We start from the raw sequence: 25,133 nt of genomic DNA on the forward strand, positions 1-25,133 counted from the left end.
ATAGGTTTTGTGCAGAAAGTAGAGGTCCTAAGGATAGGAAATCTGAGCTGCTTTGGCCTCAGTGGTCCTTTTAAACCTTGAAGAAGAGTCACCAGTGGTATTCTATATCCTTCTCAGTTTGTATCATCTGCATAAGTTTCCTTTATCTAATCCGTTGATTAAAATGTTGACAGATCTGTAGTATACTATACTAGATGGACTTAGCTTTGACTCCATCCAACATAAATAGTCCGAACCCTCATGATATTCCACTCTCCCCACCCCCATTTGGGGGCTTGGGGCAGGTGCTGGGCCAAGGTTAGTCAGACCACAGTGATCATATCCAATCCACAGCACCTTCCATTTTATTGTTTTATTTACAAACAGGGTGAAGTCAACTGGGAAAATCGGGTAGGGAGTCAGTCTGGGCCATCCAAATGTGGAGTGGTTCCTGGGTCAGTCTCCACCATGAAGGCCGCCTCTTCTATCCTTTTCCTGCCCCTTGGTAATGGCCTCTTGATTCCTCAGGGCAGCCTCGGTTGCTGCTCCTGAGCCCTTTTATGAGGGCAAATGGATCCTGGGGGAACGGGGGTGGTACGAGGGCTGGGGCCCCCTCAGTTTGTGTAAACCTGAGTTCCGATCACACGCATGATTTCCTTCTGTATCTTGGGGTCCTGAGTATTAATGTTGGCATCGCCCACCTGACCATCCTCATATCTGCCAAAGATAGGGCAAGTGTGAGCATAAGAGGGAGAACAATACCAGAATAATGTCAACCAATGGAACTGCATTTGGAGGTGTGGCCATCCCATCCAAGAAGTCAAAACCCTTTCTTGATACTCTTTAGGGTGGAAGAGATTCAGCTTATCTGGTTTCCTCTAAACAGACCTTTATCTATACCCATCCCTGTCCTCCAAGGGGAAAGTCCCAGTGCCAGCTCCACTCAGGTAGCCAGGGACAAGTCTCCAACAACAGAAACAGACTTTCCCAGTAGTCACATGTCATTATGCTCCCACCCTCACTCCTCCAAGTAATTCCCAAGGAACCCTCCTAGACTTACACAAAGAAGAACCGGGTGCAGACATGGTCGGACACAGGGCACACCCAGATGTTCCCATGCTTCTGGAGGTCCTTAGATGTAATCACTGGGAAAATAAGGGCCAGAAGTTATACATATAATGCTTGGGTCAGAGAGTCCAGGCAGGGAAGGGAAGATATGATGCTTCAACATCACCCTTGGCTGGATCATGTGCCAAAGTTGCACCAGAAATAAAGGTTGGGGACCCAGAAAAACAGGGACTGGGTGAGATACCTACCTTCACAAAGTGCTATACAGTTTAGATTCCGACTCTGCAGGAACCTTGACTGAATGGATCGGGTCTGGAAGAGGAGAGCAGAGCCAGGTAGATGGTTATAGCTTTCCCTAGAGTTAGCTGGTAATGGTTGGGGATGGGGATTGGGATATCCAGCCACCCCCCTGAAATTTTTGCTTTCCATAATCAATCTGGATGAGTCCAGGCTTCCATCTTTATGTTTTCATGTCACTGGATTTAAACTCAGTCTCTGCTTTCATACTTATAACTGAGGCCACAGATGACTCTAGAAATGTGTTCATCTTAGAATGTATCTGATTCCTTCAAATGATCTTTAAACCACCCACCACCACCACCTCCACCACCATCATTGTTTCCCCATCCATCTCTGTAGCCTAAACTTATCCCAAAGGAAGGGTCCTGCCTCAGTGGAGCAACGGCAACTAATAATACCTGGGGGATGGTATTCATTCTGTTATATCTCTGGACCAGCTCGTCCTTGGAGGGCATCCTGTGCTGTCCTTTTCCCATTCCTGTCACAGAAAAACAAACCAGTTCATTCACCCATTCCTTAATCAAATATTTACCGAGTGCCTACTATGTGCCAGGCACTGAGCTAGAGATGCTTGGTGATACAGCAGTGAATAAAGCAAACTGTATCTGCCGTCACAGAATTTAGTCTGATGGAGATTACAGAAAAGGAACAAATAATTACAACAGAGCATGGTAAGGGTTATGATGGGGAGAATACAGAGCACTGTGTGAGCCAGAGGAGAAGAACTAGCTTAGCCTCGGGGTTTGAAAAAGCCATCCTGCTGACAGCTATGCTGAGAACTATAGGATTAGGAAGAGTTAGCTAAATGAAGAGGGAAGAAGTATTCTAGGCAGAGATAATAGGATATAAAAGGCCTGGAGGATAGACAAAGCAGTGTGCCTTAGTTTGTACGCAGCTTAGTTGATGGCAGAGAAGTGGTGAGAGATGATGTGGAAGAGATAAGCTAGGATAAGATCAAGCAGGCCTAGTAGGCCATGTTAAGGTAAATGGAGTTTATCCTGAGAACATCTGGGAATCACTGAAGGGTTCTAAGACAGAGAGTAACACAAGAAATGAGTCAGGAATGAGGGGCCTAGGAGAGTGGTGACATCAACACCTCGGGTCAAATGCCATGCTGAGTGAAATGAGTGAAAAGGAAGCAAGCAGAGCAAGTCAGATCTGCTCTAGTTCAAAGTTACATAAAAAGCTCTGACCTGAGTCATTCAGAGAAAAGGAAGAAAGCAGAGCAGTTAAGTGATGAATAATTTTCCACAGGTAACCACAAACGGCAACTACCTTGAAGAGTCCTGCTTCCTTCAGAAAGTCCTCCCAGACTTGAGAAAGAGGTGCCAATTCACTCATTTTCACCCTATCTAAATCCATAAATCCTCCACCATCTTTACCCCTCACTAAATAGCCCTGTTTATAACATTTATAGATTCATTCTGTATTCTTCCTACTTAGATGTGCAACAGTGCTGTGTGCCCCTATGCCCAACTCTTTCTGGCCTATGATTAGGACTTCAGTCTCTGTATTCAGCTTTATCACAGGCCCAGCCTTATCACAGTCAGGGATGAGTCTGTGTACGAGACCATGAGGCCCAAGAGCGAGATGGATGAAGATGGGAAATGATGCTATCATTGCAGGCCATAAGCAGGGCACTTATCTCACCAGTCCACCCTGGAACTTTCTATTATTACTAACTCTACTCTGCTGCAAGTCTTGGTTTTGTGCTAGCCATGGTATGGAAGTAGGGATGATAACCACTGGACTGACGTTCTTCACTGCTCAGGCTGTCAATTCATCATGCACTCACACTGAAGCCCCATGACAGATTTATTGCCTGAACAAAATTTAGGGCAATGAGAGCCTCAAGACTTGAATTGCCAATTTCTTTCTCCTACAGGACACCCACCAGCCCTCTGTTTACAACTCCTCCATTAGCCTTAACTAGGTTTAGCTCTGCATCCAAACATGATGACTTTCTCAGCCTGGGTATTTCAGTGCACGGTTCTGAGTGAAATTCCCATTTAGGTTCTATCCAAGACGTTAAGCGAGAACAATCTGATTTCTATGGCTGGTCTTAGAGGTGGCCCTTATGATATAATCCAAATCTTGTCCCATCCCAATCTGTTGCACACTGTCCTGACCATAATGAGCCAATCACCTTCTGTCAGTTTCCCTGAGACCAGACACCCTGAGAACCTGGAGGCCAGAATAATCCCTGGATGATTTGTGTCCAGAGTATACACTTGTGAGAAGTTTCTAAACACGACTAAACACATAGATGGAGTTTACCATCTCCTTTCCCACTGTCCCTCATTTTAACCTGCTCACTATGGCCAAGTCATTAGAGACTCCGCTAGTCAAGTGAATGCTCTCTATTTACACTGACCCCCAGAGGGCACCCAATGTCACTAGGCTACAGATACCCTGAGGAGAAATAGAGAAAACCAGAGCAGAAAGGGGTGGAAGGAAACATACAAAGAAGACAGAGTTGGCCAAATGCTGTAGTAACTAAAATAACTCGGACATTTATACACATCTCAGCCAGCATCAGAGACTCTCACTATCTATGGGGCTCTAGACTCAGTCATTCAAGCAAAGCCTACCCTGTGAGTCCAATATAATGATAAGAACACTGGCCTAGAAGTTAGGAAAACTGGATTCCAGTCCTAACTCTGCTACTTAGATCTGTGTGACCCTAAGAAAGTCATTTAACTTTTCTGTATATCTACTTTCTTACCTGTAAAGTAATAACAAATTGGACAAGATGACCTATAACTCCAGTAGTAAAAGCATAAGGTATTTTGTATCTATAATCAAATCGACCTTTGGAGGGAGAAGGATGGTGCCATATGATGTTTTTACATTATCAGTACATGAAGAAGAAAGTTAAGAAGTCAACAGAGATTCCTGGCTCCATCTAATAACTAAAGGTATTCAGGCACTCAGTAATAAACAAAGGCCAATGGGAGAGGAGAGAGGGAGAGAACAGGGAGAAAACAGACAAGAAAGAATTTTGTGGGCACTAAAAGCCAGGAAGATCTCACTACTTAGAATAAGAGCTTAATTAGAGGGAGGCTTAGGCTGGGACAAAGATAAAAATTGTGGAAACTAGACAAAGCCAAAAGACTACCCTGATCCCACCCTGACTGTGGACCCCAGGCACACAGAATAAGATTCATTCACACATTCAATAAATATATATTCACTGGGCCCTTACCCTTCTTGGATTAATCATAACCTTTGGTTCACAACACACTATCATTTATTTAATAGGACAATGAATACCTAAAGACCTAAGAATGAAATCCAAGAACTAAAACATTACCAGTGACTTACATCTAAGTGCTCCTAACTCTATCCCAACTATCTGCCTCCACTTGGGAGGTATCCACTATCCCAAAATTTGAGTTATTTCTTTTTCTTTTTTTTTTTTTTTTTTTTTTGCGGTACGCGGGCCTCTCACTGTTGTGGCCTCTCCTGTTGCGGAGCGCAAGCTCCGGACATGCAGGCTCAGCAGCCATGGCTCACAGGCCTAGCCGCTCCGTGGCATTTGGGATCTTCCCAGACCAGGACACGAACCCGTGTCCCCTGCATCGGCAGGCAGATTCTCAACCACTGTGCCACCAGGGAAGCCCTCTTTTTTTCTTTAATTTTATCACGCACACGCACATAGCTAAATAATTTTAATTTTTAAAATTATTTATTTATTTTTTGGCTGCATTGGGTCTTCATTGCGGTAGCTTCCTTGTTGCAGAGCACAAGCTCTAAACGCACAGGCTTCAGTAGTTGTGGCTCATGGGCTCAGTAGTTGTGGCTTGTGGGCTCTAGAGCGCAGGCTCAGTAGCTGTAGTGCACGGACTTAGCTGCTCTGCGGCATGTGGGATCTTCCCAGACCAGGGCTCGAACCTGTGTCCCCTGCATTGGCAGGCAGATTCTTAACCACTGCACCACCAGGGAAGTCCTAATTTTAATTTTTGAGCAACATAAAAAAGGCATCATACAGTAGTCCTCTGGGCTTGCCTTTTTTTTTTTTTTCTACTCAACTATTATTTTTCAACATTTTTTCCATGTTGCTGAATGCCACTGTTGGTTCATTTTCATTGATGAATAATAATCCATTGTGAGAATATATTAAAATGTATTTATCCATTCTCCTGATGATGAGCACTTGGGTTGTTTCTAAGATTTGCTGTTGCAAACAATATTACTCTGAACATTCAGGTACACAACTTTGGGTGCACATAGGCAGAAATGAAAATGCTGGGTCACAGGGATAAAATTTCTCAGCTTTATGAAATTTAACACCAAATGTTTTCCAAAGTGGTTGTACCAATTTATATTCCCGTAAGTGATAAAACAGATCCTGCTTATCTGCAACCTCTGGTACAGAGGTATTATCAGATTTTTTAATTTTTGCCAATCCACATAGATGCTACATGGTAAGTCATTACACTCTTGCTTTTACTTCCTTGATTAACAGAGGATGAGCAGCTGCTCATATTTTTTGGTCATTTCTTCAGTGAGATGCCTGTTCATGTTGTTTGCTTTTATTTTGTATTGGGTTGTCTTTTTCTTATTTGTAATAATTTTTTAAATGCATCTTTATTACTAATCTTTTATAGTTGTATGTGTTACAAATGTCTTCTGGTGTGTAACTTGCATTTTCACGTTCTTAAGGTGTCTTCTGATGAACAGAAGCTTTTCATTTTAATAAAGTCAAATTTACCAATCTTATGATTTGTAATTCCATCTTTTTCTATTCTCTGGGTGAGTTTGTTTAAGATTGGGATAATTTGTTCTTTGAAAGTGTGACTTAAGACTCACTTGTAAAATTATCTGGGTTTAGCAGAAACTAACACACCATTGTAAAGCAATTATACTCTAATAAAGATGTTTAAAAAAAATTATCTGGGTTTGGTAAGTTTTTTGTTTTGTTTTGTTGTGGCAAATTTGAAACTACTATTTCAATGTCTTTTACAATTTTAGAGCTATTCAGGCTTTCTCTTTCTTCTTGAATCAGTTCTGTTAAGTTATATTTTTCTAGGGATTTATCAATTTTGACAAAGTCTTCAAATCACTGGCATAAAGTTGACAGAATTCTCCTATTAGCTTTTAAAATTTTGCTATATCTATAGTTATATTCCCCTTTTCATTCATAATATTATTTAATTGTGCTCTTTTTCTTCTTAATCAATCTAGCCAGGTTTATCTATTTTGTTAGTTCTTTAAAAGAATCATCTTTTGGGGCTTCCCTGGTGGCGCAGTGGTTGAGAGTCCGCCTGCCGATGCAGGGGATACGGGTTCGTGCCCCGGTCCGGGAAGATCCCACATGCCGCGGAGCGGCTGGGCCCGTGAGCCATGGCCGCTGAGCCTGTGCGTCCGGAGCCTGCGCTCTGCAAGGGGAGAGGCCACAACAGTGAGAGGCCCGCGTACCACAAAAAAAAAAAAAAAAAAAAAAAAAAAAGAATCATCTTTTGGCTTTTTTGAGCCTATCTATTATACCTGTTTTTATTTCACTGATCTTCTACTTTGTTTGGTTTATTCTGTCGTTAGAGACTTTTCTAGTTCTGTTATTCTGGAACTAAGTGTTATCGTTATAACAGTTACAATTAAAGGAGAATACTAAATAGTAATTTATAAAAATCTAGCACTGGCCCCTTCATATGGTAGACATGCAACTATATGGTGGCTCACTTTTATATAGAGACTATACAGAACAAGAACAAAAGAAGACTGAAAAGGAACTCAGACATAAACTTGAAACAATGAGAGAGCTAAGTCAGATTCGTTTTCTGAGCTGGACAAAGCTGAACTCATCTCCTGACTAGAATCTGGACACTGTTTATGCCTTATCTTTGGAATAAAATGCTTCCTCTTGCATTCAACGTGACTATTATAGCAGTGTATAATTATACATAGTTTAAATTTTAAAAGGTGGTTGACAAGGAGGAGAACAATGTCTTCAGAAATGTAAGCCAGTCGAAGGGGATCAAGCCTTCAAGTGCATTCATATATAAACTCGCATGCACGTGTGGTGTGCACATACACAATCCATAATGACAAGCTAATGCCAACACCAAAAATGTGTTCTCCAAAGAGCCTAGTTTCATTTCCCAGTTATTCCTTAACCCACTCCCAGGACCAAGGCCCCACAATGCATAAAATCATCCCCATGGAGAAGAGGATACCTAAGAGAAAGGGAGACAGTTGGCCTCAACTTGCAAAGAATCTAAATTCCTAACGAGAGAAAATAGAGAAAGATTATGTATCCATGACTGGGGAGAGAGCTGACACAGACCAAGTGTCCATGATGGAAGAGGAGACAGCATAGGATTATATATTCACAAAATGGATGCAATGTAAATAAAGTCAATGTGACCAAAGATTATTTCTTACCTGAGTATCCAAAGGAAATACTGGAGATGGGGCTCAGGTAGATGCCTTTGCCATAGGCTGCTCCATGCAGCTTGCAGGGAAACACCAGGATGAGCAATATGAGCCTGGGCCCACCCATGGCTGTGTATTAGGCAGCCATAAGGCTTATTCAGCCCTCTGTCCCTCCATTTAATCTTCTCACTCACTCAGATAACTTTAGGCACCTACTCTTGAAAAGCTGATTGGCTGAAAAGTGGATGCAACTTAACCCCTTTGCCTGTGAAATACTAGATATTGATGCCTTGGAGAGTGAGAAGTGGCAGAGCCACTGAGTCAGTCCCTCAGAAGCCATGCTCCTGTCCATAGGCCTTGGTATATATGCAGATCCCCACCCTCCAAAAAGGAATACAGAACAGGCAGTCAGGAGGAGGAACAATAACTATTCCTTGGAGTCTTGCAGGGCAAAGAAATAAGTCTCCTATATCAACTCTGTGAATGAATAGTCACATATATTGAAAAGCTCTAACAAGTAATTTATCACAGTAGCTGCAATCAGCAATTTATTATTTCTGCCTACAGCTACATTCCCATTCCTAAAAACACCAAAAAACACAGCCTAGGGTCAAAATACAACAGCCGCATTCATTCTATACATAGTTTCAACTTCCTCCCTAGGGAAGCCTCACGGGAAGCTAGGTTTGAGGACACTGAGGCAAAAACAGTTGAGTACTCTAGAGTAGACTTCAAAACAGAGTGGGGCAGGGGGAGGGGTGGAGAGAAAGGGAAAAGGGGCACAGCCTCACCTGCAGTTTGGTGTAGGATGCATTAACCAGCCCATTGCGCAGGATCGAATGCCAGTTCTCAATGTGGGACCCACTGTAAGGCAGGGTAGAATATATGTCTCCTCATGGAATGAGGTTCCCAGGAGCACTTCCAAGACTGCCACTCCCACCCATTCTCACACTCACAGGACATGAAGATGGACACAAATAAACCTAGCAATGGATATGCACATGGATATAGTCACAGGCATGCAAGATGTGTGTGTGTGTGTGGCTAAACCTTACATCTTAATATCCAGTCTCCTCTTCTCTTCCACGCTTCAAACAGTCCCATCCTAAATCCTCAACTGCTGGTTCAATATTTTCATTTGCCTATTATCCTAATATCTCAAATTACACAAATTCATCTCAAACTCAACAAGATTATCACTGATCCCAAATATGGCTTCCAGTAATGACTTCACATCTCTTTTAAGGAAAGGGTACCACCAACTCCCTTTAATTACCTTTAATCTCTCTTTTTCTCTCTCCTCTCACACTGGGCATAAATTGCTGATTTCCTTCAAAGCAGCTTTCAAATCTATCCCCGCTAATATGTTCCTTCAACCACATCTTTTTATACGTAAATGTCATTTCTCCTCAACTACATCACAAGTAACTTGAGAGTAAAAACCATATCTTATGTATCTTTATTCTCTACAGCACCTACCACAATAGCGTGTAGTATCTGTTGACTGATTGGTTGACAGACATAGATAACACAAACTCATATGCCTCAAGTGAACTTGCCTTCCCATCCCCCTACATTATTTCTGCCTTATCCAGCACCCAGCACCAGCCCCGCCCCACTCCTTACTGGAAGGCAAAGGTGCTGCCATAGAGCTTCTTGGCGGTCCGGAACCGAGCCTCCTTGGCAGGAGGGCTGCTCAGCAGGAGGAACTGGTGTGAGGTGTGCATGAACTTCAGCTGCTGCCCAGGGTGGGGGTGGAGTCAGGAAAACAGAGGAGAAATGGAGATCAGGGAGTGAAGGGAGCAAATTAGGCTTGCACTGACCCCAAAGAAAGGAAATATACGTAGGCCCAAAGACTACTGAGACAAGCCCAACCAGGCAGGTCTAGGACCAATTCAGTTGGCTGGTTTGGAGCCCCTCCCTGCCCCTCACCAGAAATTTAGTGTTTAGAGGGAGAATGGTCACTTACCCTGCTGAGAGGTAGTTTGACAATGTGTGACCTGTTACTAGAGATGATCCTAGGACAAAACAGAGAAAAAACAAAAAGGATAGAATAAGTGTGTGGTTAGGCCATCCTGAACAAAGCAGTAGCCTTGCTCTGCCCCTGGGAGAACAAGCAAGGATTCCAGGGCTGTTTGAGTCCAGGACACTATCTGGATATTCCTGTGGGTGGTAATGTTTGTGTATAAAAATGTAAAAGCGAAGTTACTGACCAGGGACCAGCAAGTTACTGGATAATTAAACACAATGGATGAAAGAGAGGGGTGGGAGGTGGGCTGCTACATCTAGGGAGAGAAAAGGATAGAACAAAAGGTCAGCACAAGAGGTCAACTACCAAAAAAAGTTAGAAAGGTAGGCGTCTGTATTAGGATGGTGACAACTTACACTTGGGATTTAGAAACTTAGAACCGGGGCTCAGGAGCCATCCTGCCTGAGCTCAAAGGAAGGCTGAAGGCTCTCAGAGATGAGGGGAATGGAAAGTTATTGTTTGAGCTGCAGGAAAAAAAAAACAGAAGAAACTAGAACAAACTTCCTGAGGATTCGGGGACAGACTGGACCATATGTAGGCTGAACTTAGAGGCCAGGAGAGAACAAAGGCATAAACTGTTGAGGGCTCAGCAAGGGAGTAGTATCTCTTATAGTGGACATGTTTTTTTTTCTTTTGTGCTTCACTCATGTACCTGTGATGCCATCCTGGATGGTTTATGCCTGGTCATTCCTCATACTAAGAGGGAGCATGTTGCATTGAGAAAGTACTAATGTCAAAGGCTGACTAGACAGAGGGAAGTAAGCTAGAAGGGGAAAGCTATGTCAGGAAAAGAGAAGAGAAATCAAGAGAACAGAAATCAAGATCAGGGAGGGAGGGCAAGGGGTGGAGGGAAGTAGAGAAAGGTCAGAACCTTTGCTAGGAGAAGGGAGTAATAATAGTGCTTCAAGGCTCTGGACAGTCAACATCAACAGGGAAGGGCTTGAGATATGGAAAGGGCATAGAAGGGGGAGACAGACTTCTCTGCATGCATAGAAACCCTAACTGGGCTTCCCTGGTGGCGCAGTGGTTGAGAATCCGCCTGCCGATGCAGGAGACACGGGTTCGTGCCCTGGTCCGGGAAGATCCCACATGCCGCGGAGCAACTAAGCCTGTGAGCCATGGCCGCTAGGCCTGCGCGTCCGGAGCCCGTGCTCCGCAACGGGAGAGGCCACAACAGTGAGAGGCCCGCATACCGCAAAAAAAAAAAAAAAAAAAAAAAAAAAGAAACCCTAACTGAAATGAAGTGTTAATTCCTACATGCAAGCAGCACTCAAAAACCTATTGGGAAACAGGAAACACCTAAAGAGAACTTGAGACATCACATTAGAATTTGTGGGCTCTTTGTAGATCTGAGTTCCTGTCAAGGGCAGGTGTATCAGTAAAACCCAAGAAAGTGCAGCCATAATATCTATAACCTTGGGAAGGATGCTGAAACCACCTCTAAGAGAAGGTGTAGGCTCCCTGTCTGATACTATGCCCCATTCCCCCACCCGCCAAAGGATGAACCATTCTACTCATACCACTGCAGAAGAGGATGGGCCAGGGGATCCAGCTTGTCCATCTGCTTCTTGATTTCCAGATATGAGCCCTGTAAGACAATGGCCGTAAGGTTATCTCCCAGGAGAGGTGGGAGCCCTCCCACTTTCCACAGACTATCAGGGCCCAGGGCAAGGTAGGCACTGAAGACCACACCAAACTAAGAGGAGATGGGGTTCCCACCCTCAAGGACCCCAGTCAGGTTGGGAAGACTCATAAATAAATATGAAAATGACTGAAAATGCTTACAAAACAACATGCAGGTGGGTCTCCCTCATTTTATGCAATTCCTACAGCCCTAAAAAGTTGATTATAAATCAAAATAAATAAATAAATAAAATCAATGTCCCAGAAAGATTAGGCTAAGGAATCCTGTGGTAAAACTTTACACAAAACATAAGAGTCCTTCTGACAAGTAAATCATCCCTCCTGGGTGTATGTTATGTGTTAATCTGAACTGTGATATATAGGATTTGCTGAGAAGAGGCCCACCTGTAAATGTGAGTACAAATGAATGTCTATTCATGCAGAGATTGCAGACGAGGGGTGGGGAAGTCTGGTGAGAGACAGCCTTGAGTCAAAGGATGGTCACTGCTCCATGTGGCTGCCCCACCCCTAGAAGGACAGAAGATGTAGGCCCCTGGGTCTAGTTCCAAGCCCCCCTCCTCACCCTCCCAACCCTGGACAGAGGTCCTTCCCTCACTTCTCTAATGCCCTAAGAACTATGGAAAAAACATTAAATAGGAACAACTTGTGAAGGAATTAGCAGCAAAGGTAAAGGTTGAGAGAGACATAAGGAGTGAGAAATAGGAGTAACAGAGCTAACAAAACAGAGAACAAAGACTGGGAAGGCTAAAGAGGGAAAACTAAAGAGAATACAGTGAGGGATTTGAGTAGCATCTCTACATCTTCACTCCACTTGCATGAATTTCAAACAGAACAGGGCACTTGAGGGGGCAGGCAGGGGACAGGCAGAGGGCAGAATACCTGGGTCATCTCCCGGATCGACATCACACTATCCAGAGCTTTCTGAAGTCGCTCATAATTCTTCTTCTGTGGGGAATCAATGGGAAGAGAAGAACCAGATGAACAAAAGTGGAGAAGAGTTAAGATATGATGAAAAGGAGGGCCAGATGTACAAAAGAATTCTAGGCTCCAGGGAAACAGCATAGTATGTCATGGAAAGAACAAAGATTTAGTGTCAAAAAGTTCTAGAATCACATGCTAGTTCTTTTTCTACCAGCTGAGAGTAATAGGGTAAGTTACTTAACCTCTTAGAACCTCAGTATCCCTGTATGTAAGTGATGATAAAAATTCCCACTATCCTCAGAGAGATGACCTGAAGATTAAATAACATATGTAAAGAACCTGGTATAGTGCCTGATACATAGCAATGAGAGTAATAGTGAAGCACTGTGCTGGGTACTTGTGATGGTTAATTTTGTCAATCATCAGTTGTGTCAATTTGGGCCATGGGTGTGTCTGGGTGTGTCTGTGAATGTTTCTAGAGGAGATTAACCTTTGAATAGCAGACTGAGTAAAGGAGACTGCCAACCCTATTCAGGTGAGACTCATCTAATCAGCTGAAGGCCTGAATAGAACAAAACAGCTAAGTAAAAGGGAACTTCTCCAGCCTGACTGCCTGGAGCTGGGACATTGGTCTTTTCCTACTTTCAGACTGGAACCGAAAAATCAGCTCTTCTTGGATCTCGAGCCTGCTGGATTTTGGATTGGAACTTACACCATCAGCTCTCCTGAATCTCCAGCTTGCCCACTACAGATCCTGGTACTTCTCAGCCTTCATAATCACGTGAGCCAATTCCTTACAATAAATTTCTTTCTCTAAACATCTCCTATTGGTTCTGTTTCTCTAGAGAACCCTAACTTATACAATATTTTATATATATTATCTCCCATTTTTATAACAGTAGATATTATCTCCTTTTTACAGATAAGGAAATTGAGGTTCAGAAGGGTTAAGTGATTTGCCTAACACCATTCAGCTAGGGAGTAGCAGAACCTCAAATGGAATCAAGGTCTTTCTGGCTCCAAAGTCTGCATTATTCCCTATCATAACATAACTAATATTAATTGTTCTCCCCTTCTTCTGAGAAACTCAGAAGTTATTATTTATCTTATATTATTAGTTATGTTTAGTTATTTATTCACTAAAACGGCTAAAGCAAGAGTTCCCAAGAAAACAAGTGCTCCATTTCTTCTGTCCCCTTATTACAAGCTGTTGGAATGACAGCCCGAAGTCTTCCACTGTCTTTTGCCACCTCTGTTCCTGAGTCCTTATTTTCTTCCCAAGCAACTATACCTTAGGATTAAAGGCCAGAGTCTTGGGATCAGTGGGGTCCACCACAGAGGGATAAGGCTCAAAGATGATGCTCTTTCTGGGGGACTCCAAAGCTGCCCTACACATGGCCACGAGCAGATCCACCACCTTAAGAGAAAGGAGAGAAAGGGGGCAAAAGCTAAATGATTTCCCAGTGCTGGGAGTCACACAGTACCCAGCATAGGTCTACCTTCTGGAGGTTCTCAGCATTTTTCTTTTAAAAGCAAATATGAGGGGTGGAAGAGGGATGGATTGGGAGTCTGGGATTAGCAGATGAGAACTATTATATATGGAATGGATAAACAACAAGGTCCTACTGTATAGCACAGGGAACTATATTCAATATCCTCTGATAAACCATAATGGAAAATAATTAAGAAAACGGATGTATATATATGTATAACTGAATCACTTTGCTCTAAAGCAGAAATTAACACATTATAAATCAACTATATTTTTAAAAATTTTTAAAAAGACAAATGTTTATGATTTTTTCATTAGAAAATATAAACTCATTATAAAAATTCAAGAACAATGTTTAAAAGGGTGATTAAAAAAAGAGAAAAATCATCCCATTGCCCCCAAATCTCACTCCTCACAGGTAACTACTGCTAAGTTTGATGTATATTCTTCCAGATATTTTCCCTACAGAAACTGTTATTTTATTATATAGGCAATAAAAAAAAGAATTGTATTACACATACTGTTGTGTTTTCTTTTTCACATATGCTATTATTTTCTATCCAAAAATTTCTACTGCAAAGGACATACCATCATCCTTTAACTGGACCCTGTACAGAGGGGCTTGTATCCATTTTTTTTTTTTTTAACTATTATGAACAATACTAGGGAATTCCCTGAAGGTCCAGTGGTTAGGACTCTGCGCTTTCACTGCCCAGGGCACAGGTTCAAATCCTGGTCGGGGAACTAAGATCTTGTAAGCCACGTGGAGCAGCCAAAAAATAAATAAGTAAAATATTAAAAAACCCCACAATACTATAGTGAACATTCTTACATAGGAAAGCATTTCTGGAGATTAAATTCCAAGCAGTTTCACTGCTTGTTCCCCAGTCTTTCTTTTTTTTTTTTTTTTTTGCGGTATGCGGGCCTCTCACTGCTATGGCCTCTCCCAGGCTCCGGACGCACAGGCTCAGCGGCCATGGCTCACGGGCCGAGCCGCTCTGCGGCATGTGGGATCCTCCCGGACCAGGGCACGAACCCATGTCCTCTGCATCGGCAGGTGGACTCCCAACCACCTCGCCACCAGGGAAGCCCCCTCGGCCTTTCTTGATCCCAATTCCCCAGCAGCTTTTCCCTCCCCCATACCTCTGCTCCAGTGGCCACCTCCTCTGCAGCTCCAGACATGACTCCCAAGGTGTAGAAGGAGAAAACGCACAGTTCACGAGTACAGACGGCTGGCTGAATGGACATAATAAAGAGATGGTGGTGGCAGGAGGTGTCCAATAAGAAGGTATCATAGTGCAAGAGGGGTGCCTGACCTCAGACAACTCTAGATTGATATTCACATATCCTCATCTTTCCAAACAGGACTGCTGAGATTTGCTTTCTGAGAAAAACAATTATTTCTAGAGACTCAAGGAGTGTGGACAGAATTCTACCTTTACCATAGATCCAGGAAGAAAGGAAAAATGGAGAGATGAGGAATTAAGTGGCCTCAGCTAAGGGTGCAAGAAAGAGGGTCACGAAATAGAGGCATATACCTTGAGCATGGACCCATTCTGGAAGACATGCTGCTCATCACACACCACGCAGTACTCATTCAATGTTGGAATCCTCTGCTCTGCATATTTCATGATCTGAGGAGAGAAGAGATTTATTTATCTTTTGGAAGCCCAGACCCAGATGTAGGAAATAATCTGAACTTCTTTTCCAGTTACTCTCCTACCTCCCAGCCCTGTGCCTACGGTAGAATCTGTTCTTGGGTTCTGCACTTAGTTAAACTGATAACCTAACTCTAGAGCTAAGACTATATAGTATAATAAAAATAAGACCAGCCATGGTAGAAGACCTGGGTTAAGATTCCCTCCTCTACTACTTAATACCATATATAACTTTGGGCAAGTCAATTAACCTAAGCCTTGGTTTCTTCATTTACAAAGTGGACATTATTCACCTCACAAAGGTACCGAGAGGAAAAAGATGATTTCTGTGAAAGTATTTTATAAACAAGTACTAATCAAACTATTAACATTAGTTGTAGTAATTAAATTGCCCTCATGTGACAAGTGAGTATCCAGTCCATGATCAGATGCCTAAGAAGCCATTTTAACTACGTAGAACAATCAGCCTGTAAACTGATCAAGACCATAGATAAAACTCTGTACTGGGAAGACAGCACAAATTCAGAGCTCATGCAGCAATATCCTAAAGTATTTTTTACACACTCTGTCTTAACATGGCTTTTGCAACCATGTACACTTTGTGTATAAATCAAACTGTTCCCATTTCACAAACTTTTGGGATGGTAAATGGACATGCAAGGGCTTTTATTCATTCATTTAATGCAGATTTATTGAATGCCTACTATGCACCTAGATCAGTGTAAGGTCTCCTTGATTATTCAATAACATAAAAGACTGTCTTCTCAGACCCCACAGTCCAACAGAGAAGATGTGGTATGTACACAAATTAATTACAATTCAAGGCAGCATATGGTACCTGACACATCAGTGCCATATAAAACAAAAAGCATCAAAAGAGTTCAATGAGAGGAGACACACTTCCAGCTAATACATTTCAAGTAACAGAGGAGAGTTTATGGAAAATCTGGCATCTGCGACTTGACTACAATAGGCAGATATAGTGAGAAAGGTCAGTGGAGGGAATGACACGAACAAAGATAATGGAGATGCAAAAGTGAAAGCATGGGGCATCCCTGGCGGCACAGTGGTTAAGAATCCGCCTGCCAATGCAGGGGACACGGGTTCAAGCCCTGCTCCAGGAAGACCCCACATGCCGCGGAGCAACTAAGCCTGTGCGCCACAACTACTGAGCCCGTGCTCTAGAGCCCATGAGCCACAACTATTAAGCCTGAGTGCCACAACTACTGAAGCCAGCGCAGCAACGAAGAGTAGCCCCTGCTCACTGCAACTAGAGAAAAGCCCGTGCACAGCAACAAGGACCCAAGACAGACAAAATAAAAATAAATTAATTAATTTTTTTAAAAAGTGAAACCATGTCTGGAAAATAAAGAAGGTTTAAAAAGAAGCAAATGACCAGAAGCAGCTAAGCAGTGAAAGTTTGTGTGGAAAAGTGAAGCCCACTTGAGCAAGGATGTGCAGGATCATAAGAAAATCAGTGTCAATCCTTCTCTCATCTTGGCACCAGTGCACTTAAAATTTTCAATGTCTCATTTGGCACTTGATCATAAGTGGTCTATAAGCGTTGTCTTCCCAGTAATGCTATAAGCTTCTTGACGGTGGGAACTATGCCTTCTTTTCTCGTATCCACACAACACTCAGTATAGTTCTGGGGGCAGAACAATTCAGGAAATGTTTGCTAACTGACTGAAGAGCTGGGAGATATTAGGGGATCAGATGGGTCAGAAAACAGGGGAAAGGCTTTGGAATGAACCTTTGGACTTACCTGGACAAGGAATCCATATTCCAGAGTGGGGATGTTTTTGCAGTGACCACTGACCTGATGAGAGGAAAAAGATAGACTCCGTGAACCTCCTATGAAGCTGGTGACTAGAAAGACCTCACTCACGCCCACTACCTAAAATTCTCCTAAAAGTAGCTAAGCCCTAACGCTGATCAGTCTAAGTAATCCCCAAGCTGCAGAGAAGACCTTCAGACATTTTTGCCAAGGCTCTTAAAAAAGACTCACCTGTCCTTAAACCCCTTCAAGGTAGGTGGAATAGGTCTGTCAAGTAGCAGACTACCGAGTCCTAACCACAACCTAACAAAATCATACATGACATCTCCCTGGGATGCCCAACCCCAGACTCTCTGCTTCATGACATACTATCAGAGAAGCCTGCCAGACTGTTCAGATGTAAGTTCACAACTGTTAAAAAATGTGTTCCATTCTACTCACTCATGACTCATGCCCAGGTTTGGTTTATGATGCCTGGACAACCAGACGCCCACCCCATTTTGAGAAGCTGTATTCCCACATTTCCCCTCCTACCCTCTGACACCCAAGTCAAACCCTCCTCGGCCATGTACCAAAGGAGAGGTCCATGCTGGGGGAGGGAGGCCCACGTGCTGGGGGCACTGGAGACCTGCCTGGGGGCTGGGAGGGTAGCCAAACACCTCTACTTTGGGGTTCTTCATGGTGCAGGAGATGGAACGGTTCATGAGGCGCCCAACTCGAAGCTCTGGTACACCCAGTTTGCCTTTCAGCATGGAGTCCTGTATGATAGGGAAACTCGGAGACCTGAACACAGAGCAAAGAGAAGTGATGAGACTGAGGATTCAGTATGAGCCCTAGAAGAGGCCTGAAGGGACTTCCCTGGGGGTCCAGTGGTTAAGATTCTGCACTTCCAATCCAGGGGGTGCGGGTTTGATCCCTGGTCGGGGAACTAAGATCTCTCATGTCACGTGGCATGACTGGAAAGAAAAAAAAAAAAAGAAGAGGTCTGGAGATAAGAATAGATGAAATGACCTAAGCCAAAGAGCAACTCATATCTGAGGAAAGTTCCATTGGCTCAAACTGTCAAAGCAAGTAGATCACTACACAACTGGTTTGATTTTTATGTCATTATCTATGTGTTCTCCAGATTGGAACATGAAGGGCAGGCAAAGGCAAAGCCTAGGTCATTCTCTGCAGCATCTAGGCCAGGTAAGGAATGATACCCTGGAGAGGATGCCTGTTTCACTTTGTGTGTGTGTGTGTGTGTGTGATTAAACTACTAGGCAAGAAACAGTTACACCCCAAAGAGCCGTGTGTGTGTGTGTGTGTGTGTGTGTGTGCGTGCGTGCGTGTGTATGTGATTAAACTACTAGGCAAGAAACAGTTGGACCCCAGACAGCCTAATGTCTGACTGTCTGCCAATAATGGCACCTGGAAAACTACAAATCTGGGTTTGTATTTGCCTTTGGGAAGATCAGAAGGCACCGGGGGGATAAATGTAGGCCTAGGATCAAAGAATTGAGCAATATTTTTTTTTTTTTTTTTTTTTTTTCGGTATGCGGGCCTCTCACTGTTGTGGCCTCTCCCGTTGCGGAGCACAGGCTCCGGACGCGCAGGCCCAGCGGCCATGGCTCACGGGCTTAGCTGCTCCGCGGCATGTGGGATCTTCCCGGACCAGGGCACGAACCCGTGTCTCCTGCATCGGCAGGCGGATTCTCAACCACTGCGCCACCAGGGAAGCCCGAGCAATATTTATTTCCAGAACCTAGGTAATAAATCAATATGCCCTTCCATAAGAGCAAGGACTTGGGGCCTATTAGCTCTGACTCTGCCTCCTTAGGATAGGGAATAAGGATAAGGGTCAAAGAAAGTAAAGATGGAGAGATTAGCATACATTTCTCCAAACACGTACCATGTGCTAGGTACTGTGTTTTACATAAAGGACAAGATATGACTACTGGGTCAGGAGTAGAAGGGTAAAGACACACAGGGGACAGGACCATGTGGGTGGTATTAGTAGTTAAAGGTACAGAATTTAGAGGACCTAGCAAGAGGATAGAATAATTTACATAATCAAGAAAGTGGGGTGGAGGCTTAGACGAGATTACAATAATTAGAGATAATCAGCTCATGGAGAAACTTACTTGGGGATGGGTGAGAAGATGCTGAGGCCAGCTCGGAACTTCTTGATGGTACCACTTGCCTTGAACCAGCTGTGCCTCTTCTCCTGCTGGGTCTTTAAGAAATCGTTGCTGAGATGTTTCCATTGTTGGGATGTAAACATACCCAGGATCCTAAAGAATTAAAGAGGAACAGGCTTAGAGAAGCTCAAGCAGGGGAAGCCCAGGTCAAGAAATAGGACTATGAAAGGCAACTAATCTAAAATTCAGACTCAGGGACTGCAAAGCTAGTTGTTGTAGGGGAAGATGTGTCTCAAGACCCCACTGATATAATCTTAGCACATGGAAATGTACTGTCCTAAAGTACCTCTTTACCTTCGTGGGTAAATTCCCACTCCCTTACCTAGTCTAATGGACCAGAAAAATTCTTAGATGCTTTGCCTTTAGAGGGAGATCTCAAAGGTGAGTCTTGGGCTTCCCTGGTGGCGCAGTGGTTGAGAGTCCGCCTGCCGATGCAGGGGACACGGGTTCGTGCCCCGGTCCGGGAAGATCCCACATACTGTGGAGCGTCTGAGCCCGTGAGCCATGGCCGCTGAGCCTGTGCATCCAGAGCCTGTGCTCCGCAATGGGAGAGGCCACAACAGTGAGAGGCCCGCATACCACAAAAAAAACAAAAAAAAAAAAAAAAAAAAAAAGGTGAGTCTTTAAAGGCCGTGAACCTGGCAATTTATTGCCAAGAAGAGCTATACTGAAAGTGGAACAGAAGTGGTGAGTACCACCCTCTGCCTTGTGAATAGTGAAGAAAAGGACAAGGGACACAAAGGGTACTGACATTGTTAGGCAAAACATTACAGCCCCAAATTTATGGTTTCCAACTTGGGCTGGGCCCTCAGCTAGTCTTGTCAGTCCTTTCACTTTTCCTTGATCAGTTCTCTCTAGTATCAGTCTACCTTATTATTCTAAATCCTTATCCCCTTCTTTTTTTTTTTTTTTTTTTTTTTTTTTGGTGGTATGCAGGCCTCTCACTGTTGTGGCCTCTCCCATTGCGGAGCACAGGCCCCAGATGCAGAGGCTCAGCGGCCATGGCTCACGGGCCCAGCCACTCCGCGGCATGTGGGATCCTCCCGGACCAGGACACGAACCCGTGTCCCCTGCATCGGCAGGCGGACTCTCAACCACTGCGCCACCAGGGAAGCCCCTTATCAGCTTCTTTAAGCTCCTAACTTCACCTACAACTGATAATCTCTCTTCTCAATAGAGAAAACTGAAGGCATGAGATATCATCTTCCATAATTTTGCAACCCTACTACAAAACCTATTTCCATTTCTACCCTTACTTGATCCCTCCGTTCTCTGGAGACAAGGTGACCTTCCTATTAAGGATCAATTGTTCTATTTGTCCTCTAGATCTCAGCCCCTCATGAGACCTTGATCTGTCAATCATCCCCCTCTCCTGTCAGTTCCTTTACTGAAGTCGACAAAAAGTTTCAAGTTTCTTTACCTCGGCCTAGCTTCCTCTCCCTCTTCCCCTTATATCCTCATCCAAATTTCTTAATCCACACTTATTGTTTCTAGTTTGTTGCCAATCACTCACTTCTCCAGAATACTTAACTGTATTCTGGTTTCTACCTCCACCACTCCACTACAATTGCTCTCACCTTGATGCTAAATCCAACAGAAACTCCTAAGTTCTCCTCTTACTCATCCCCTCTGGCATCTGGCCCTCCTTGTAGAAACGCTCCTCCTTGCCTTCTCTGACTCTATTCTCTTCCCATTCTTCTCCAATTTCTCTGACCTACCTTCAGTGTTTCTTCTTCCTCTACCTACTCCTGGTATTTTGTCTGGGTTAAAGGGTGTTCTGCCCTTGATTTTATTTTCTTCTCATTCTATCATGCTCTCCTTTAGCAATCTCATATTCTACACTGGGTGCAAGTCTCACCCATACACTGCTACATAACTTCAACCTGAACCTCTCCTGTAAGTAACAGATCTACATATCTAACTCTGTATTGAGCATCTCCACTGGAATATCCTAAAGTTAACTTTAAACAACATGTTTAAAATGGAACTAACTATCTGTCCTCATCCCACAAACGTGCTCCTCTTCCAAATCCCTATATAAATGAGTGGTATTAAAATTTACCCAGACATCTAGGCTGGAGACCTAAGAGTAATATTCCACTATTCCTTGGCTCTTATCATATACAACATACCCAAATCATTCTTCAAGTCTTATTGATTTTAAACCCTGCAAATTTCTCTAGTCTACCCCTCATCTCTAATCTTACCTACAGTTGTACTTTGGTTCAGGCTTTCATCATTTCATGTATGGACTTCTACAAATGCCTCCTATTAAAACAGTTCTGGTCTCTTATCTCACCCCTGCTACCTATTTTGCACAGTGCTACCAGAATGGTTTTTTTAAAACTAAATCTGACCATGTCCTTTCTCTGCCTAAAACCTTTCAATGCTCCCCAAAGCCCAAGATCCTCTCTGATTTGGACTCCTTCCTGCTTCTCTAGCTTTAACTTTAGTTCCTACCATTCTCCCCTTGCATTTTACTAGCAATACATATCTACTTGAAGCTGCCTACACACATGCTGCTTCACATGACTGTGCCCTTGCAAATGTTATTTACTCCACTGTCAACATGGGCAACTCTTATCCATCCTTGAAAACCAGTAATCATCTCCCTTTCATCTTTCATTCATCCACCTGCCACCAGACTGAGTTACACCTACACCTTCCTCTGTGTTCTTTCTAAATCTTACATATTCACTTGTATTAGAACATGTATCCACTGGACTCTATTTGGAACTTGACTGAGTTCACTTCTCAGTATTGTATACCAAATACTTAGCAAGGTGCTCAACACATTCAATAAATTACAACTGTCTGAAATCCTAGAGCCCCACTCTGAGGAAACGTGATGAGCATGATTCTAATTCCAGGGTTGCGCTTTTCCTTAAATGCTAAGTACTGATGAGCTTCACCTCTCACCTCCAGGAAGCCTCAAGGCCAGATACCCCAGAAACACAAGCTCCCTTACCTAACCATAAATTTGCCTCCCCAGATTTATTTTAGTCTTTCTTGGGCATATCTCAGAAATATACTTTTGGAAGGAAACATTCCATTCAAGAGTCTCTGCCTGTCCATCCACATGTCCATCTCTCTTTCCCTCAATGTTCATAACCAGAAAGATCAAAGTTCTTACTTTTTCAACTGAAGACCCAGCCCAAATCCTTCCTTATTTGATGGCTGGAAAACCTCAATTGATGGTTCTGCAAAGAGAAGAGAAAGCTCCTACTACGTATACATGTCTATCCTCCTGGGAGTCCAAAGCCCCAGTTCAGTGGATTAGCTTCCTCAGATTCTAAGGGTACTCTAAACAATAATAATGGACAAGGGAAATATCTGAGGCAGAGGGTAGATTCTGGGAACTGTCTGACCAATTTCAAATATACTCAACTTATACTGGAAGTTGAGGGGAAAGGGAGGAATAAATAATATCTGGGAACTAGAGAATACAATTTCATTAACCAAGAAGGCCTTTAAGGCATGACTATCAGGCAATAGGGTATGAAGACACCAATGAGAAGAGACTGAAAAGCTCCTACCAATGGCCTACAGATTACAGCAACAGGCCTTATTCCTAGTTTTTCTCTACCTCAGTTAACTTAGGACTTTGGATGAGACCACACACAGAGCACCCACATGCCCAAAGTCACTGCCTTTACCCGGTCCATCAAGGTACTGGGAGAGCGAAAATCGCAGCCTCAACACAATAGGTTCTGTCCGGAGGACCTTCCAGGCTGTAGAAACTTCCTCCTAAAAGAGTAAGGTCAATAGTTTCTAGTTTAGCAACAGAGAGGAATGGACTTGAAGTTTTCGCTATATGATAACACACATGCACACAGCACTGTCTGCTGATGATCTAGGAAAGACAAGCATGAATAATATGTGCTTCAAATACAGCAGTGAGGAACAAGACTCCAGGCCTACATGGCAAAATCCACAAGCCCAATTAGACATGTTGTTAGCAGGTACTATCACCACTTACATCGAGGAAGCTGATGTTGATGTGGAGGTCAATGTCCACGTCATCAATAGTTCCATATTCTCTAAAGAGATATAGGCAACCACAGGTGAGACTCATTAAAGGAGAAAGAATGGAACAGAGACTGAGGTGGAGGGAGAACTGAGCCTGGGGATAAGGGAGAGGGAAGGGTGGAAGGCAACTCTGTATTTAGGTTCTTAGCTACAGCCTGAAGCCATTTTTATGATCTGGGCCTTTGCCAGGCCAGAAGCCCTTCTTACCTCAAAGGTGAAACTATCCGCCTAGAGGAGTCTAGGATAAGAGGGAACTTCTAAGAAAAGTGGCTATACTTTCCTACTTACTCCTGTCAGCCAACCTCAAGTATTCTAAACAACTCCCACCATCATTAAGCTCAAAACTTAACAAGGTCCACAGACCACCCCCCCCACCATACCATAAAGAAAAAACCTCTACCCTTTTAACAACTCAGAAAGAAGTGGCTGAGCCCCCTGCCATCCCTGAAGTAGAGTCCCACCTGATGGATACAGAGTTTTCACTGTAGATCTCCTTCACTGCTTCAATGTCTGCATCAAGCTGTGGGTGTCGATATAAGTCAGCTGCACAGCTCCCCTGAGTCAGCAGCAAAAATGGTGGAGGGGAAAGATAGAGGGGAAGAGAGATGAAAAACAGAACAGGAAGAAACATCCAGAACAGGGATATCGAACTACAGCAATACATACAAGCAAAAGCTGCTTATATGAAGGGGCTTTTGGTGGTGGCCCTAGCTGGGCCACCAGACAAGTCTCATTGACAGACAAGTCTTCCTCCATCACCACTCTAGGAAGTTTTAGTAGACCAACTGCAGGCTTTGCTTAAGGAGTTCACATCCTTAAGTCTCAGCTTCTTCTCTCAAACCTGACCAGGACACTCAGGGATCCCTGCTGTAAGAACTCAGAACAGACTGAAGAGTACAGAATTTAACTCAGATTGGTTCTGTCTAGAGTCCAACATTCCTGCTCAGGATCATGCCCTAGGCAGTGATAGCATTAAACAATCATTGGTAGAATAATCTTTTAAAAATTTGACCTTAATGAATGAAACGACCCCTGCTGGCTAGTGAGGGAATAGCCAGAAAATAATGTTTTCCAACTGAGAACATATGGGTCAGCGGTCCCCAACCTTTCTGGCACCATGGACCGGTTTCCTGGAAAACAATTTTTCCACAGACCAGATTGGCGGGGGTGGAAGGTGGGGGGGGAGGGGTGAATGGGGATGGTTTGGGCAGTAATGCGGGCAATGGGGAGCGATAGGGAATGGCAGATGAAGCTTCGCTGGCCTGCCGCTCACCTCCTGCTGTGCAGCCCAGTTCCTAACAGGCCGCGGACCAGGGAACCCTTTAATGGGTAACCTCCATGTACAGAGGGTGTCGTTTACACTGGGAAATGAGCTCCAGGCTAGAGCAAAGATTGGAAATCACCTCTGACAAGACAATCCTCAGATTACACTGATGTTGTATCTTCATCTCTACTCCAAAATAATCTTTCACTCTTGATGTATCCAGAGAAAAGCACACATTTAGACCATCCAACATGGGTTTTGGGGGCTGTAATCTCACCTGAACTCCATAGAGAAACTCCTCTGATTCATTATCTCCCTCCGAATCATCATCATTCCAGAACTGGCCTTTGATGTCCTAATGATGAGAAATAAGGATACAACCCTTTGTTGGGTCCCTGTTATCCCACGGAACACAGT

General features: G+C 43.6%; 1 protein-coding gene across 17 annotated transcripts in view; it reads right to left on the reverse strand.

Annotated features, from left to right (window-relative positions):
* Positions 1-337: 337 nt before the first annotated feature.
* Positions 338-25,133, reverse strand: part of PARP6 (poly(ADP-ribose) polymerase family member 6) — a 29,271-nt gene continuing 4,475 nt past the window's right edge. For 3 of the 17 annotated variants that reach the window (XM_067029294.1, XM_067029295.1, XM_067029296.1), the window contains exons 4-24: positions 24,994-25,071; positions 23,914-24,008; positions 23,403-23,463; positions 23,080-23,170; positions 22,557-22,623; positions 19,367-19,516; positions 17,876-18,026; positions 17,232-17,285; positions 15,347-15,442; positions 14,952-15,044; positions 13,608-13,733; positions 12,275-12,340; positions 11,272-11,339; positions 9,692-9,740; positions 9,349-9,461; positions 8,514-8,586; positions 7,732-7,801; positions 1,746-1,825; positions 1,296-1,359; positions 1,040-1,124; positions 338-696 (exon numbers count right to left, since the gene is read on the reverse strand). In XM_067029294.1, coding sequence (XP_066885395.1) covers positions 594-696; positions 1,040-1,124; positions 1,296-1,359; positions 1,746-1,825; positions 7,732-7,801; positions 8,514-8,586; positions 9,349-9,461; positions 9,692-9,740; positions 11,272-11,339; positions 12,275-12,340; positions 13,608-13,733; positions 14,952-15,044; positions 15,347-15,442; positions 17,232-17,285; positions 17,876-18,026; positions 19,367-19,516; positions 22,557-22,623; positions 23,080-23,170; positions 23,403-23,463; positions 23,914-24,008; positions 24,994-25,071 — 1,833 coding nt within the window. In that variant the 3' untranslated portion in view covers positions 338-593. Of the gene's footprint in view, positions 697-1,039; positions 1,125-1,295; positions 1,360-1,745; positions 1,826-7,731; positions 7,802-8,513; positions 8,587-9,348; positions 9,462-9,691; positions 9,741-11,271; positions 11,340-12,274; positions 12,341-13,607; positions 13,734-14,951; positions 15,045-15,346; positions 15,443-17,231; positions 17,286-17,815; positions 18,027-19,366; positions 19,517-22,556; positions 22,624-23,079; positions 23,171-23,402; positions 23,464-23,913; positions 24,009-24,993; positions 25,072-25,133 lie in introns of all 17 variants that reach the window. The other 14 variants (XM_067029297.1, XM_067029298.1, XM_067029292.1 and 11 more) reach the window with 7 other exon arrangements.

This window comes from Kogia breviceps, chromosome 3 (assembly GCF_026419965.1).
Source record: "Kogia breviceps isolate mKogBre1 chromosome 3, mKogBre1 haplotype 1, whole genome shotgun sequence".
Lineage (NCBI taxonomy): Eukaryota > Metazoa > Chordata > Mammalia > Artiodactyla > Physeteridae > Kogia > Kogia breviceps.